The 15,770-nt window shown below is 42.1% G+C and overlaps 1 protein-coding gene across 1 annotated transcript in view; it reads right to left on the reverse strand.

Moving 5' to 3' along the window:
- LOC127797324 (protein ABC transporter 1, mitochondrial) overlaps window positions 1–15,770 on the reverse strand; it is a 28,487-nt gene that overhangs the window by 11,329 nt on the left and 1,388 nt on the right. Inside the window, exon 2 of the mRNA XM_052330136.1 lies at window positions 15,140–15,365. Within this exon, the coding sequence (XP_052186096.1) occupies window positions 15,140–15,365 (226 nt within the window). The remainder of the gene's footprint in view (window positions 1–15,139; window positions 15,366–15,770) is intronic.

Below are 15,770 nucleotides of genomic sequence, written 5' to 3' on the forward strand. Positions count from 1 at the left end.
CATTGTGAATTGCACCCTTTGCAGGCTGAGTTTTAGCTTCTGAAGGTGGACTTCGTCTGAATTCTGAATTATGTTAGTGAGGATATAGTCTGCAGCTTGAACAGAAGTAGGTCCTTGGACGTAATCTGAAAAGGGTGGGGCTCTTCCATAAAGGACTACAAAAGGGGGCCAAGCTTATGGCAGACTGATGGGTTGTGTGTTACAGAAATTCAACCTGGGGTAGAAATGAAAACCATTGTGTGGCATTGTCCCGATAAAGGATCTGAGCTAATCCTCCAAACTCTTGGGGAGGATTTCAGATAGCCCATCAGTTTGGGGATGGCAAGCTAAAGCAAATTTGAGTAGGGGGTGTTCATTATTTTGTGCAAGCCATTAGGCTAGATCAAACCACTTAATTTGGTCGAATTCAGATTTCCAAAATATAGTTTGGTTTCTAAATTTTGGTAAAAGACAACTTACAGTAAAGAAATAGAAGCCTAATCCATACTATAATATTAGATATTTGCGACATTAGCATTTGAATTTGGTTTGATTTTGACTATGTTTTCCATCACTCTCAGTTCAGTCAAACCCCTTCTCTGTTTCTCATCTCCCTCACAGAGGCAAGAGCTGAGAGCAGCGTGGCACCCCTCACCTCGATCTCCCTCAGCTCGCTCCCTCAACTCGTCTAACATGACCTCATCTCCACACTCATTTTCCCATGTAGTTACAGAACCGAGCATGAACCCTCACTCAATCTCCCTTAAGTCACCATCTCTCTCACACCTGTCACACTCGATCTTCTCCCTCACAGTACTCTTCTTGTTTGCAGCACAATCCGTTCTCATCGTTATCTCGCTCACAAGTCAGGCAGTCTGGCTTTTCTTTCTCACTCACATATATCTCATGTCTTCTCCATTGGAGCACAAAACCATTCTTGTTGATCTGACTCTAATTTCTCCCACACCGAGCTCTCCCCTTCTCTACCCTTCTCCTATACACTCAGCCCTTGCAACATTGCAGACTCACAACACTACTGGCTCTCAATCTCACCCTCACCCTTACCCTTCTCCCTCAGATCTTGATCCTGGTTTTGAAGATCTCACTCTCAGATTTTGGAGATATGATCATTTCTCAGACATCACAAAGCCTCAAGGTCAAGCAACAACTTCTTTCTCATTTCTACAAGAAAAATTGAGATCCAAATTTCTCAAATTTTCTATCATCCTTAGCTGTGTTATTATATATATATATATATATATCAATTATATCTTCAATATGATTAGGTTTGAAAATGCCTGCTCTTCATTCTAGCAGTATGTGCTACCCCTGAAACTACCAGAACTTCTTTTGATGCTAGAACTACATGATGATATTACATTTGGTTTGGCAATCTTTAAAATTAAGTAATCAATATAGTGCTGTTGTGAGTATTGATTTGGTTTCTCAATCCGTATGCACTTCATTTAGTGCTAGAATAGTATTCTGCCATTGTTTTTGGTTGGTTTCTTAGTGCTGGCAATTTTTTTTACTACTTTGTATTTGTCAATAATTGATGTTATTATGCTTCTGTGGTTCTGCCTTCTTTCCATGAGGCCCCCTAGTTGGGTTGATTTAAGTTAATGCATTAATAATGCAGAATGAAAGTGCATCAAAGAGACAATATAAGTCACATGAAATTTCCAAGATTGATCATACACTAATATTGCTTTCCTAGACATGCAGAAGAGCTTTGAAATAACCACTATTTATAAATGACATGATTTTAAGTAGATTTTATATCCGTTTTAGTGTGTTTCAAGATCAAGATTATTTAGCAAGGGCATCAACTAGTATATGTTCTCCGGTACACCATTATGTCTTTCTAAATTAAATTAATTAGCATCCTCAGGTCATTTCACCTAATCAAGCACTTTTGACTTGAGCTCTGTCATTGTTTCTCCATGGTGCAGTTAAGAGTGAAACAGATGAAACTAGGGCACAACAGAGAGAACAGAATGCTCAGATTTTACTTAGAGAAACCGAATTAACAAAAATGAAAATCAAGATACATAAAATGAAGGCAATGCTGATTATAAATACTCAGCAAGCCTAAGCCACCGCCTAACTACACAACAGCATAAGCATACAAGCAAATTACAACAATAACAGCACAATTAATTAAATGATCAACAACAACTTTAAGCAGCAACTCAGGTAATATATTAAGACTTTCTCTTGGCCGGTTGCTTCTCTGAAAATTCTTGAGGGACTGCTGCCTAGACAGGTGACAACTTTAGACTAAGTTTATCATGCAAACACTGAAATCTGCTGCTTGGTAAACCCTTAGTGAATATATCAGCTAGGTGATGAGAAGTAGGAACATAAGTTACATAACAGATCTCTACTTCACCATTTTCCACCTTTTCTTGCACAAAATGCACATCAATCTCAATGTGTTTAGTGCAAGAATGAAACACTGAATTTGCAGCAATACTCTTGGCAGCCATATTGTCACTCCATACAATCGGTGTACAAACACGCTAATATCCTAACTCTGCAAAGAAGGACTTCAGCCACAATATCTCAGTTACCCCTTGAGCAATGGCCCTATATTCAGCCTGTCCAACAGACCGGGCAATAATTGACTGCTTCCGAGAACTCCATACTATCAGATTATTCTCAAAAAATACACAAACACCACTAGTTGATCTCTTGGTAACCCTACAACTGGCATGATCCACATTAGTATAAACCACTAAGGGTAAATCAGTAGGTGTTGGTGAGAATAGTAAGCCCAAGCCAAGAGTACCCTTGAGATATCTAAGCAGTCTCTTACAGGCCATCTAGTGTCACTGCTTAGGAGAGGACAAAACTGACTTAGTTTATTGACTGCAAATGATATGTCCAGTCTAGTGTAGGTCAAATATTGCAAGGACCCAATAATGGTTCGATATAGAGATGGATTTAAGAAAGAATCACCCTCATCAGTTAGGAAGATAGCTGAATTCATGGGAGTATCACATGGTTTACAGTCTTACATAGCTGTCTTCCTCAATAAATCTAAGGTATATTTAGACAATGTAAGATAAATCCGAGGAAGTAATGAACAGATCTGTCAGATCCTCAAGGATCTAGCAATGATTAATTTGGAGATCCTCCCCAATTGACAACGAGAACTGGAAATTCAAGAGAATTCCCTAGAAAGTGAGAACGATCAGATTGAGAGAGAGATCAGAAAGAGAAATATAGATAGAGAGAGAAAGAGAGAGAGAGCAGAAAGTTGGAGAGAAATGTAGAGAATTGTGTATTTAATATCTAGATACTTCTCGCTGTGGGATGGGTTTCAATTACCCATGCCCCGCATACAAGTGGTCTTTCCCGCCCAAGGCTAATTACAAATAGCCTAACTACCTTCTGTTATTTACTTTCTACTACTCTTCCACTTGCATTATTACATTTTACTTAAGTGCCCTCCTAGTATGTAACAATACCCCTCTCTTGAGGCATTTCTTGTCCTCAAGAAATGGTCAGCAAGCTGGCTGCTTGAGGAAGCTGGTTAAGCAAATCCGGTAAGTACTCTCAGGTGCTGTCATCCCCATGTTTGTTGGACCACCTCACTAACACTTGCACAATGGGTGCACTATGGCGATAGATCACTCACCTATCCACTATGGCTGCTGGTTCTGGAGTGCCAAGGGCTTCCTGCACTTTTGACGGTAGTTGGGAACTCACCCGCTGCTCTCCCACTACTTTCTTTAACAAGGACACATGGAAGACATGATGTATCTATGTTTCCTCCGGAAGCTGTAGTTTATAGGCCACCTTGCCAATCTTGGCTACAATTGGGAAGGGGCCAAAGTATGTCGGGCTTAGTTTAGAAATGGGGCTTGTAGTCAAGGATCTTAGGTGAGGACCTCTTAGCTTCAAGTACACTTTCTTCCCTACCTCAAATTCTCTCTCACTTCTTCCCTTATTTGCCAGTTGTTTCATACAGTTCTGAGCCATAGCTAGGTTTTTCTTGAGCTATTGTAGGACCTGTTGTCGCTGTTGCAAGTGCTCATCTACTGCTGCTATGCTTGTGGGTCCTAGGATAGCTGGTAGCAGTGGTGGCTTGTAGCCAAAGAGAGCCTCGAAAGGGGACCTCCTAATAGCATTGTACCACCACTATGCTACTGAGAGCCATTTGTGCCAACGTTTTGGGTTCTCAAAGCATAGACAACGAAGGTAGGTTTTCAGGCATTGGTTGACCCCTTCCGTTTGAGGATAATAGGCAGTGGAAAGGTTCAACTTCGATCCCAAGGTTTTCCACAGGGCCTGCCACACAAGGCTGGTGAATATTTTGTCCCTGTCTGAGACAATCGTTTTAGGGACTCCATACATCTTCACCACCTGATCTAGCAAAATCCAGGCCACTTCTTGGGCAGTGTAGGGATGAGTGAGGCTTAAGAAGTGGCCAAACTTCGTGAATCGGTCTACCATAACAAGGATGCAGTTCTTCCCTTCTGATTTCAGTAAACCCTCTACAAAATCCATCGACATACTCTCCCATGCCTGGCTTGGGATGGGGAGTGGTTGCAGTAGCCCTGGGTAAGCTAGAGTCTCACGTTTGCACCTTTTACACACTTCACAAGCTAACACATACTGCATCACTTCTTCCTTGAGCTTTGGCTAATAAAACAATTGTTTCAACTTATGATAGGTGTTCTGGACGCCCGAATGTCCCCTTATTGGGGATTCATGTAGAGCTTGGAGAATTTTTCTCTTCAATTCTTCATTGCCCCCTATCACAAATCTTCTTTTACACCTGATCACCCCATTTTCATAAGTGTACCCTTGTTTACTCCCGGGGTCTATAATCAGCTGCTCACAGAGACTTTTTACCAGTTCATCTTCTTCATAACTCTTTGCTATTTCCTGGCACCAAGTGGGTATCACAGTTGTAATAGAGGCTACCAGCCCTTCCTCCATACATCTAGATAGGGTATCTGCTGCCACATTCTCCTTACCTTTTTTGTATTGAATTACATAGTCCAAGCCCATAAGCTTGGTTATCCCCTTCTTCTGTAAATGGGTGTGGAGCTTCTGTTGCAGAAAGAATTTTAGACTCTCGTGGTCGGTCTTTATGATGAACCTTCTACCCTCCAAGTAATGCCTCCACTTATTCACTGCAAATATCACTACCAACAATTCTTTTTCATAGATACCTAGACCTGCATGCCTTGGAGCCAAGGCTTGGCTTATAAAGGCAAGGGGTCTCCCTTCCTACATCAGGACAACACCTATTCCCGCCCCACTTGCATCTATTTCAACTACAAAAGTCTGGTCAAAATCCGAAATACCTAACACTAGAGCTTCACTCATTTTTTTCTTCAACAACTCAAAAGCATTATGTGCCTTTGGACCCCATACAAAATTGTCCATTTTTAGCATATTAGTCAACGGTTTACTGATGGTTCCATATCCCTTCACAAACCTTCTGTAGTAGCCCGTCAGCCCTAGGAATCCCCTCAAGGCCTTAAGTGATGTAGGCCTCGGCCAACCGATCATGGCTGCCACCTTGTTAGGGTCGGTGCTCACTCCCTGTCTAGATATTATATACCCCAAATATTCTACTTGAGTTTGTGCATAGGCACATTTTGACCTCTTGATATACAACCTATTGAGTTTTAAAATCTCAAATGTAGTTCTTAGGTGTTTTAAGTGAAGGTCAAAGGTGGGGTTATATACCAAAATGTCATAAAAAAAATATGAGTATGAAGTCTTGAAGGTGGGGTTCAAAGATTTGGTTCATGAGGGTGATAGGAACCCTGATAGAAATCCAAACAACAATCAAATATCAATAACTATTAATACTTTTCAGCAAGAAAAACAAGAATAAAACAAGGCATTCGAGAGGCCCTAACTCTCCCAATTCTCTATCAAAATTCAACTCCCCTCTCCCTCTTCTTCTCAGCTCTTTATACTGCTCCTCTGCCCCTCTCTAACCGAATTCCCTTGCACATGCAGATTATTCCCTCAGCCTATGGATTACAAAACTACCCCCATGCGCACATGCTGGTTATAACAACCTGCATGTGCTAATTCCCTATTCTCCCCTTCCTACTTGCTGGTCTTTGGTAGGTCCGGTACACCGGTGGCCTATCATTACTCCCCTCCCGCACTTTCACCTTGTCCTCAAGGTGAAAAGTAGGAAATTGTTGCTGGATCGTAGGGCTCCCAGGTGGTCCAGGACCCACTTGGGCTTGGAGTATGTGAATCTTGTCTTCAATTCGTTGGGCGGTCTCCATGATTCACGATAGACCTGATGGCTGTAACACCCTAACTTCTGTCCTGATTTTTAGCTTCAACCAGTTAACAAATGTGCCCTCCAGTATGACCACTGAAACTTCTCCCACCCGGGCCAACACTTCCCGATCAACCTTAAGGAACTGCTTGGCAAGCTTATTCAGATCCGAATACTCTTGAGTATCACCTCGGCTCATCACAAGAAATGGGTGGTCGCAGCACCGGCGAAGACGCAATAGTAGTTCCAGAATAGAAGCATAATTATGGAGAACTCGTCCTTGCTCAACAAATTGGTCAAATTTCACCTTGGATCTTTTAAACAAGGCCTCGTAGAAATCTTTTTCAGTCTCTGTGAGTTCACAATAAATCACCTTAATGTCTGCTGGCGGAAGAACTATAATTGGCCTGCCATCTCGGTCTATGCTAAACTTCGTTCTTCTTAACATAATTGGCCTCAAAATTGACTGCACCAACTTAAGTCCTCTCTCATCACCCTCCTCGAAAGGCCTTTGGACAAGTTTATTCCACCATGCCCACTTCCCCTATGGTTTCACTCTCAAAAAACGAAGGGGACTGTAAATGTCCTCCAGATTGTTCTCATCAAATGTGGTAGGAGATGGCTGAACTGGACCCCTAATGGCGCCCCAATCATCGGTACGATGCCCTCCTTGGACGTTACTAGATCCGTCGTCCTTGACATCAGATTCCTGATCTTTTTCCTCGGTTGCTTCAATGCCTTGGCCGCTTCCAGTCTCGTCTTGAACTGGACGAAGCTGTAGCCCTTGGTCTTGCCCATGACTTGGTTGAAGATGACGTTGCAATCCTCAGTCTCGACGCATGACTCGAAGACAGAGACTAAGGCTTCTCGCATTGTGTCCCACGCGAGGCCGTAGACGACGAACTTGCGACAAGATATGTCGCGATCCGCGGCATCGCGGAGGCGAGTGAAGAGGAAAGCGTCGGGCACGGCGGCGCCGACAAGGAAGTTAATCCGCTAGTACCTAGTGTAGGGCTCGAGAAGTTTCTAAATCTTCTCGGGCTTGGTCTCACCGGAGGAGGAATCATCGTCGGCGTCCGAATCGGACTGAATTGGCATCGCGGTGTCTTTGGTTGGGACTGGAGCTTGGTATTTCTGAAGCTTCTTCTTCTTCCTGCGTTTCTTCTTGACACTTTTGCTGTCACCTTGTGGTAGTCTAGTCACCGACTTTTTCTTCTTTGCCTTCCCCTTCTTCGCCATTGCTTGAGTAGAGATGCGATGGTGCTGCCCTATGGCTTCGTCTTTCAGGTTTGCTTTCTTACCCACACGAATCTCTCTTCGTCTCCTTCGCTCCCACTGGGCCCATGGAAGTGCAGCACCCTCCAAACACAGTGTTGCTGTGTCCGTCTTCTCGTCAGCCAACATTGCAACTCCCAACTCCTCACCCATTGCCTTAGCGAAGGCCGGAGGCCAGTGTGATGAGGCGAGGCTGGGCATCACCCATTTTTGTGCCATCATCGGAGGAGGCAATATCACTACCCGCTGGTGATTTGAAATTGGGGATGAAAGGGCTTGACCTTTGTTTGGGCCAAGTCCAAAAATGCTTCCACGAATCACCAAATTCATCTCCTCAATTGGTTGGGCTAGGTCCATCATCTGCTCCAGCCCAATCAGCCTCGACACCCTCGTCTCGGCTCGGATGACCGGCTCCATTCCGTTGATAAAGTGGCCCTCCAACAACGCCTTTGGCATGCCTGTGAGCGGTGAGGTCAAGAGTCTCGAAGCCAAGGCGGTAGTCCTTAACGGACCCCTACTGTCAAAGCGCAAGGACCCTTTCTTCCACCGTGCCTTCCTGCGCGGGCCCGAACCTATTCCTCAACATTGCCTTAAGCTCCTCCCATCTCTCCTCGTTCTTCCTCTTCCGTTCCTGCTCTTCCCACCTTGCTCTCATCCAAGCGAACTGTTCCAGCAAGCTCGCTACCTTCTTCCCCACCGATTGGACCTCACTCCTCATGGCATCCATTCCCCGTTGCAGGCTGTCCATCCTCCCTTCCAATTCCCCTACTCGATCCGTCAAGTTGACCATTAGGATCGATGATGCTCTGATACCAAATTGATAGGAACCCCGATAGAAATCCAAACAACAATCAAATATCAATAACTATCAATACTTTTCAGCAAGAAAAATAAGAATAAAACAGGGCATTCGAGAGGCCCTAACTCTCCCAATTCTCTATCAAAATTCAGCTCCCCTCTCCCTCTTCTTCTCAGTTCTTTATACTGCTCCTTTGCCCCTCTCTAACCGAATTCCCTTGCACATGCAGATTATTCCCTCAGCCTATGGATTACAAAACTACCCCCATGCGCACATGCTGGTTGTAACAACCTGCATGTGCTAATTCCCTATTCTCCCCTTCCTGCTTGCTGGTCTTTGGTAGGTCCGGTACACCGGTGGCCTATCAGAGGGATTGGAAGATGGCTAGGGCATTGATTAGGCCAAAGGGCATTACAAGAAATTTGTAATGGCCTTGATGAGTGCGGAAAGCATTCTTAGGTATATCAAGGGAATTCATCCGAATTTGATGATAACCGGATCTTAGGTCGAGTTTAGTGAAAATGACAACATGGCTCAATTCGTCTAATAAATCCTCAATAAGAGGGATTGGAAATTTGTCTTTGATGGTGGCTTCATTTAGTTGGCAGTAGTCGATGCAAAACCGTCATGTTCCATCTTTTTTCTTTACTAGCAACACAAGGGAAGCAAAGGGGCTGTGGCTAGGCCTAATAAAAGATTTTTGGAGCATCTCTCTAACCAGATTCTCTATAACGATTTTCTAGTTAGGAGGCTATAGGCATGAACGTTAATTGGGTTGATGTTAGGTTTAAGGTGATCTTGTGGTCAATAGGTCTAGTTGGGGGTAGGGCTACTGGTTCTACAAACAAATTGTCAAACTCAATAAGTAGCATATTAAGGAGGTTAGTTTGATGTACCTCAAGGTTAGCTTGAGGAGTTGTGCTAACCGTTATTAGGAATTCTCCCTCCTCCTCCAATTCATCGTCCCCCTTTTCCACAGCCTGGACTGAAAATAATTGAGCCACCTGATTCAGCTTCTGTTTGAGCATTTTCTACAGTCTTCTCCCTGTTATCATCTTACAGGTTGCCCATTCCTTGCTCCCAGCTAAGGTCATTGATTTACCTTCTTTCTCAAACTTCACCTCCATCTTGTTAAAATCAAAGCAAATTGGGTTGACTTGCTTCATTCAATCCACGCCTAACACCACATCGCACGCTCCCAATTTTAAAAGTCTCAAATCAACCTTAAACCCTTCTCCTTGCATCTCCCAGTAGAACCCAGCGCATGCTGATTTGCTTAAGACTTTGCTTCCATTCGCTATAGTCACTAATAGTGGTTGTGTTGTAATCAAGGGACATTTCAGTCTTCGAGTTGTTCCCTCATCCAAAAAACTGTGGGTGCCCACTGTCAATAAGGATCATTAGCTTAGGAAGCTTAAAACGAAGTAAGCCTCCATCAAGTATGGGTTGTGATTGAGCATTAAGGCCTTGAGTTCCTCAAATCGTAGTTGGTAGTCCATCACCGACCCTACCTGTTTGAGTTTATTGAACTCCTCTACCACATCAGATAGGCCTCAATCCCCAAACCTCTTGCACAGCTCCTCCGGGAATTCCTCCCACCTACACTCTTCTCTGACTTTGGACCACCCCTGGTACCATGCATCACCAACGTCATTAAGGTATGATGCCGCCATAGTCACCTTCTGCCTCTCGATCACTCCATATCATTCAAACGCCCATTCACACCTTCTGATCCACCAACGAGGGCTGAGGCCATCGAATAACGGAATTTTCAACCGTGGCAGGGGCATACTTGGTTGGTTATGACCAGCCTAATTCTCTGGTCGCCTTCTCTATCCCAATTCAACACTTTCCTCGTCACCTTCAAAGGTTTCTTACGGCCTCTGATTCACTCCTTGTTCTTGCGCTATCAGTCCCATTCGTCCGGGCAGTATGGGATCCACTCTCTCCCTTGGGGGAAACTTAGGCGAGAGGTTCATCTGGTTTTGTCTCATAAACATCACTACGAACGTCTGCATTTGCTCCATTAGCTAGACTCCCAAATCATCATGGATCTGCGCAACCGCTACCTCTAATTTCCGATCAACCGCTAAAATGGCCTCATGATTCCGATTGGTCCCCAATTCCAACTGATCCACTCTATTATGGAGATCACTTGCTGTGGATCCAATATGTTGCACCTGAGCCTCCAAGCTCTTCATTCTCGTTCCTTCGGCCATCATTGATTACTTCCAACTCCTGTGGCCTAAGCACTGCTCTGATAAATTGTTGGATCCTCAAGGATCTGGCAATGATCAATTCGAAGATCCTCCCGAATTGACAACGAGAACCGAAAATTCGAGAGAATTCCCCAAAAAGTGAGAACAATCAGATTGAGAGAGAGATCAGAAAGATGAGAGAAAGAGAAAGAGAGAGAATAGAAAGTTAAGAGAGAAATGTAGAGAATTGTGTATTCAACATCTGGATACTTCTTGCTGTGGGGTAGATTTCAATTTATACCCATGCCCCGCGTACAAGTGGTCTTTCCCGCCCAAGGCTAATTACAAATAGCCTAACTACCTTCTGTTATTTACTTTCTACTACTCTCCCACTTGCATTATTACATTTTACTTAACTGCCCTCCTAGTATGTAACAACCCTAGAGTTTTAAGAGCAAAATTAGTGTCCATATCTTGAATAAATGCTCTAAGGGCTGTTGGATTAGATCATGTGACTAAAATATCATTCACATAAACCAATACAAACAGCACAAATTGAGGAGCTCGCTTAACGAACAATGAAGCATTAGACACAGCCTGTATAAAAGCCCACAACTGTAAAGCAACTCTCAACTTTGTGTACCAAGTTCAAGGAGCTTGCTTAAGGCCATAAAGAGATTTCCTTAGCTTACACACATGAGAAGGATATCAAGCATCAACAAACCCTTCTGGTTGAGACATAAACACATCCTCAGTAAGATCACCATTCAAAAAGACATTGTTTACATCCACTTGCTGAATGTCCCAACCAAAAGTAATAGGTAAGGTGAAGAAAACTCGAATAGTAGGGGCCTTAACAACAGGTCTAAAGGTCTTCACATAATCAACTCCCGATGTTTGAAGAAAACCCTTTGCTACCAGCCGAGTCTTGTGCTTGAGCACTGTCTCATCAGGATTATATTTAACTCTAAAAGCCCACTTGCAACCAATGAGTTCATATCCTCAGAAAATGGAACTAAATCCCAAGTATTATTGTGTTGCAAGGCTACAAACTCTTCATTCATAGCCTTAACCCATTGTGAGTTTAAAAAGGCCTTATGAACAGAACTAGGCTCTAGGGAACCCACTAAGGCATGAGGAGAGGTAGGTTGAAGTTGTTTGGCCTTGGATCTTGTAAGCATAGGATGAGTGGAAGGTGCTGGTGCAGCTGTGTATTTAAGGACACAAGCTGCAGGTCTAGAATGAGGCTATGAAATGGTGGCAGCAGGAGATGAGCCAATGGCCGAGGAAGCTGAGGAATCAGTGTTTGACAAGGAGGAATTTAAGGGTTGTGCTACTTTAGAGGAAGGAAGAAGAAGAGAGAGACTGAAAGAATAGAGTGGAAAACCCATTAGAACATGACTGAGATGTAGTAGAGGAAGAGGAAAACAAACGAGAAAAGGGAAAGTCATCTAAATTAAATTGCACATGTCGTGAGATATAAACCCAACCAGAAGGATGCAGGCACTTGTAACCTGCTTGTACATGACTATACCCAATGAAACACATTTGGTTGAATGGAAATCAAACTTGTACTTGTTATAAGGCCAAAGATAATGAAAATAGACACATTCAAAGGATTGCAGCATTAGGTAATTAGGCTACTTATGATATAAAAGTTCAAATAGTGTCTTAAATTTTAGAGGAGAGGAAGGAAGCAAATTTATGGTATGAACCACGGTTTGGAAAGCTTCAACCCAAAACTTAAGTGGCATATTAGCATGAGATAAAAGAGTGAGCCCCATCAATGCTATGTGCTTATGTTTCCTCTTAGCTAGACCGTTTTGTTGATGGGTATAGGGGCAAGTAAATCTAGGTTGTATGCCACTGTTATGAAGATAAGACAAGAATGCCTTGAACTCCTTCCCCCCCCCCCCCCCGGTTATCAGTTTGTAAGGCCTTAATTTTGGTTTGAAATTGAGTTTCAGCAAGTTTATGAAAGGTTATAAAAGTGGATAGGGCATCAGACTTGAGCTTCAAAGGGTATGGCCATGTATATCTTGTATAGGCATCCACAAAAACAACATAATATCGATAACCTTCAATAAACAAAGTAGGAGAGGGACCCCACAGATCTAAGTAAATCAATTTAAGTGGTTTCTTTGTTGTAATTGGACAATCAGCAAATGGAAGTTGATGGAGTTTTCCAATTTTACATGAATCACAAAAATAAGGAATCGAAGAAGAACAAGGAATGTGAATTTTATTAAGAACCAAACGCAGTACATTGAATGATGGATGCCCTAACTTTGCATGCCATTGTCGACACATCTTATCATTGTGGGCAACATGAACACTAGGTGACAGTCCATGACCAATTGGATGTTGTCCTTTACACTTATTTAAAGGAAAAGCATTACAATTTGATAAAAATGTACTGCTAACAAACGAACTAGACTCAACAAGTTGGGAAGAAGCACTGGAAGCAGCATGACCAAGTGTTGATCTCAGCTGGTAAAGCCCATCCTTAAGACATCCTTTGAGTAGCACCTGCCCAGAATTCTTGTCCTTAATCAAACAAGAATGAGAGTTAAATTCAACAACAAGGTTATGGTCTCTTGTGAGTTGAGAGACACTAATCAGATTCTTTTTTATGTTAGGGACATGTAGAACATTTGATAATGGAATAGTAGAGATATGGTTAGTTTGAGTATACAATTGTCCAAAACCAACATTAGAGATAGAAAGTTGCTTACCATTATCAATGGAGACTTTATCACTTATGTTGTAAGGAGCATGCAAGGAGAGATTATTGAGATTGGAGGCTATAAGATATGTGGCTCCAAAGTCAACAAACCAAGAAGGATATGGCAGAGAGGACTGTGAGGTATTATCTAGAGGCTGCTGAGAAAAATGACTATAATTAGCCCCTTGAACAAAACCTAGATCACTCATGTAGATCTCGCTAGAATCACTAAGGAAGGCCATAAATGCTTTAGAATTTGACTGAGGACAACCAAAATTCTAACTAGACATAGGAGCAAAATTCCTCTGAAAATTTTTATCAAACCAATGGTAACATTTATCAGCAAAATGCCCTAGCTTGCCACATAGTTGACAATAAATTTTTCTGCCATATTGTCTACCCTGACCTCTTCCCCCTTGATTTCCATAACCACCTCTATTTTGTGCAAAACCACCTCTATAGTTCATAGAATTTCCAGCACCTCTCTGTGTATATGCAGCCATATTAACATGCATTGAGGATGGCACAATAGACTCAACATTAACGGATGAATGCGATAGATTCTTAAAAGTTAATCTTTGCTCATGCATCAGCAACAAATATTAAACTTTTTCAATATCAATATCATCCATTTGGTAGGTAATACGGCTAACAACCGTCTCATATTCATGATCAAGTCCATTAAGGATTGCAAAGAAGCAAATCCTTTGTCACTTAGAGGCTCTCCTATAGCAGCAAATGAATGGCTTATCATTTTTATCTTGAGAATATAGCCATTTATAGACAGAGAATCCTTCTTAATAGATCTAAGCTGCTGCTTTAGTTGAAAAGACTTGGCAATAGTCTGGCGAGAATACAAATTTTCAAGGGATAACCATACCTCGGCAGATGATTCACAATGAATCATCTGCGCCAAGACTTCATTGTCAATTGTGGAGAAAAGTCATCCTAGCAACAGCTGATCAGATCGCATCCAGCTCAAATGCTTTGGATTCACCACTGAAGATCTAGCGTCACCAGCTGTCGAATCTATCACATACTTTGGTGGAGGTGACGTCTTGTTGAGAAAGGACTGGAGATCAAAAGCTTTGATCATAGCCAAAACTTGTGCCTTCCAAAAGATATAGTTATTCTGATCCAGCCTAACCCGTATATAATTAAAGGCTTTCGCCATCGCAATAAAGTCTGACTGCAAGCCAGAGGAGAACAAGGAAGAGGAATGAGGTGAAAAGGAAGAAGAGACACTATGATCGCGGTTAGACGCCATAGACTTTGGTTGTTGACTCTGATACTATGAAACAGACGAAACTAGGGCAAGAAACTAGGGCACAACAGAGAGAAAGGAATGCTCAGATTTTACTTAGAGAAACCGAATGAACAAAAAAGAAAATCAAGATACATAAAATGAAGGCAATGCTGATTATATATATACTCAGCAAGCCTAAGCCACCGCCTAACTGCACAACAGCATAAGCATAAAAGCAAATTACAACAATAACAGCACAATTAATTAAATGATCAACAACAACTTTAAGTAGCAACTCAGATAATATGTTCTTCACAAAGAGAGCCTATATAAATTCTTAACTCATTCAACCACCAAAAATTGTGCCACATTGAGGTTGTTAAACCCAACACCCATTTAGACAACAATCCTTCAGACAAATAAAGTAACTGTACAAAAAAGAACAGATAAAAGGAAGTGAGTGCTCTGGAGTAGAAAAATAGGAAAACAGAAAGAAGTGTGTATAGGAATTCCTTTTACAGTAAATAGTATGAACTCAAATTACATGCACATCAACCAATTATCATAAGATATCTTATTAGTGAACATACACACATGTGCGCAAACATATATCAAACAAAAATGAAATGACGTTGAAGGTTCAAGAAAATACTGGAGCAGGTACAACAGATTCATCCTGAATACTCAGCATCTGGCCTAATTTAAGTGCAGCTCCACGCATTCTGCATAATGCAAGAGCCAAACGTTCTGCATTCTTTTGTGATAAGAATGGTGAAAGAGCAGATTGCTTGTCTGATGAGATAGGCATACCAAAGACGAGCCTCCTGGCAGATTCCTGGATTGTCCCCCATGCCAGACCAGCTCCTAGGCCAGCAAACCTTCAAAATAAGTTAAGAGTTTATGTTTAAATACATGACCGGGAAAAAAAATCATATGAACAAATGATGAGTCAACACTAATCTTGTACCAATGATTGGCTCTATTTTAGAATATTTGAGATGAATTGAACTTTGGATCGTCGCAACAAACACTTGGGGTAGGGGAAAAGCATGTCTCTGACAATTATGGCTACAAATTGTTTTTCACACACCAAAAATAAATAAATAAAAATAAAGGCAAGAATCTTAACACCAGCAATTCTTCATTATGTAGAATAAGGCAGTAAAGTATGCAGAACAAATGGCAAGGACAACGGGATGGATAAGGCACTTAGTGAAAATACAAAATGGAGAAATTTAGTAAAGCATGACAGTTAGTTAAGAGGCATTACCCTTTTGAAAAAA

This window comes from Diospyros lotus, chromosome 3 (assembly GCF_014633365.1).
Source record: "Diospyros lotus cultivar Yz01 chromosome 3, ASM1463336v1, whole genome shotgun sequence".
NCBI classification, from domain to species: Eukaryota; Viridiplantae; Streptophyta; class Magnoliopsida; order Ericales; family Ebenaceae; genus Diospyros; species Diospyros lotus.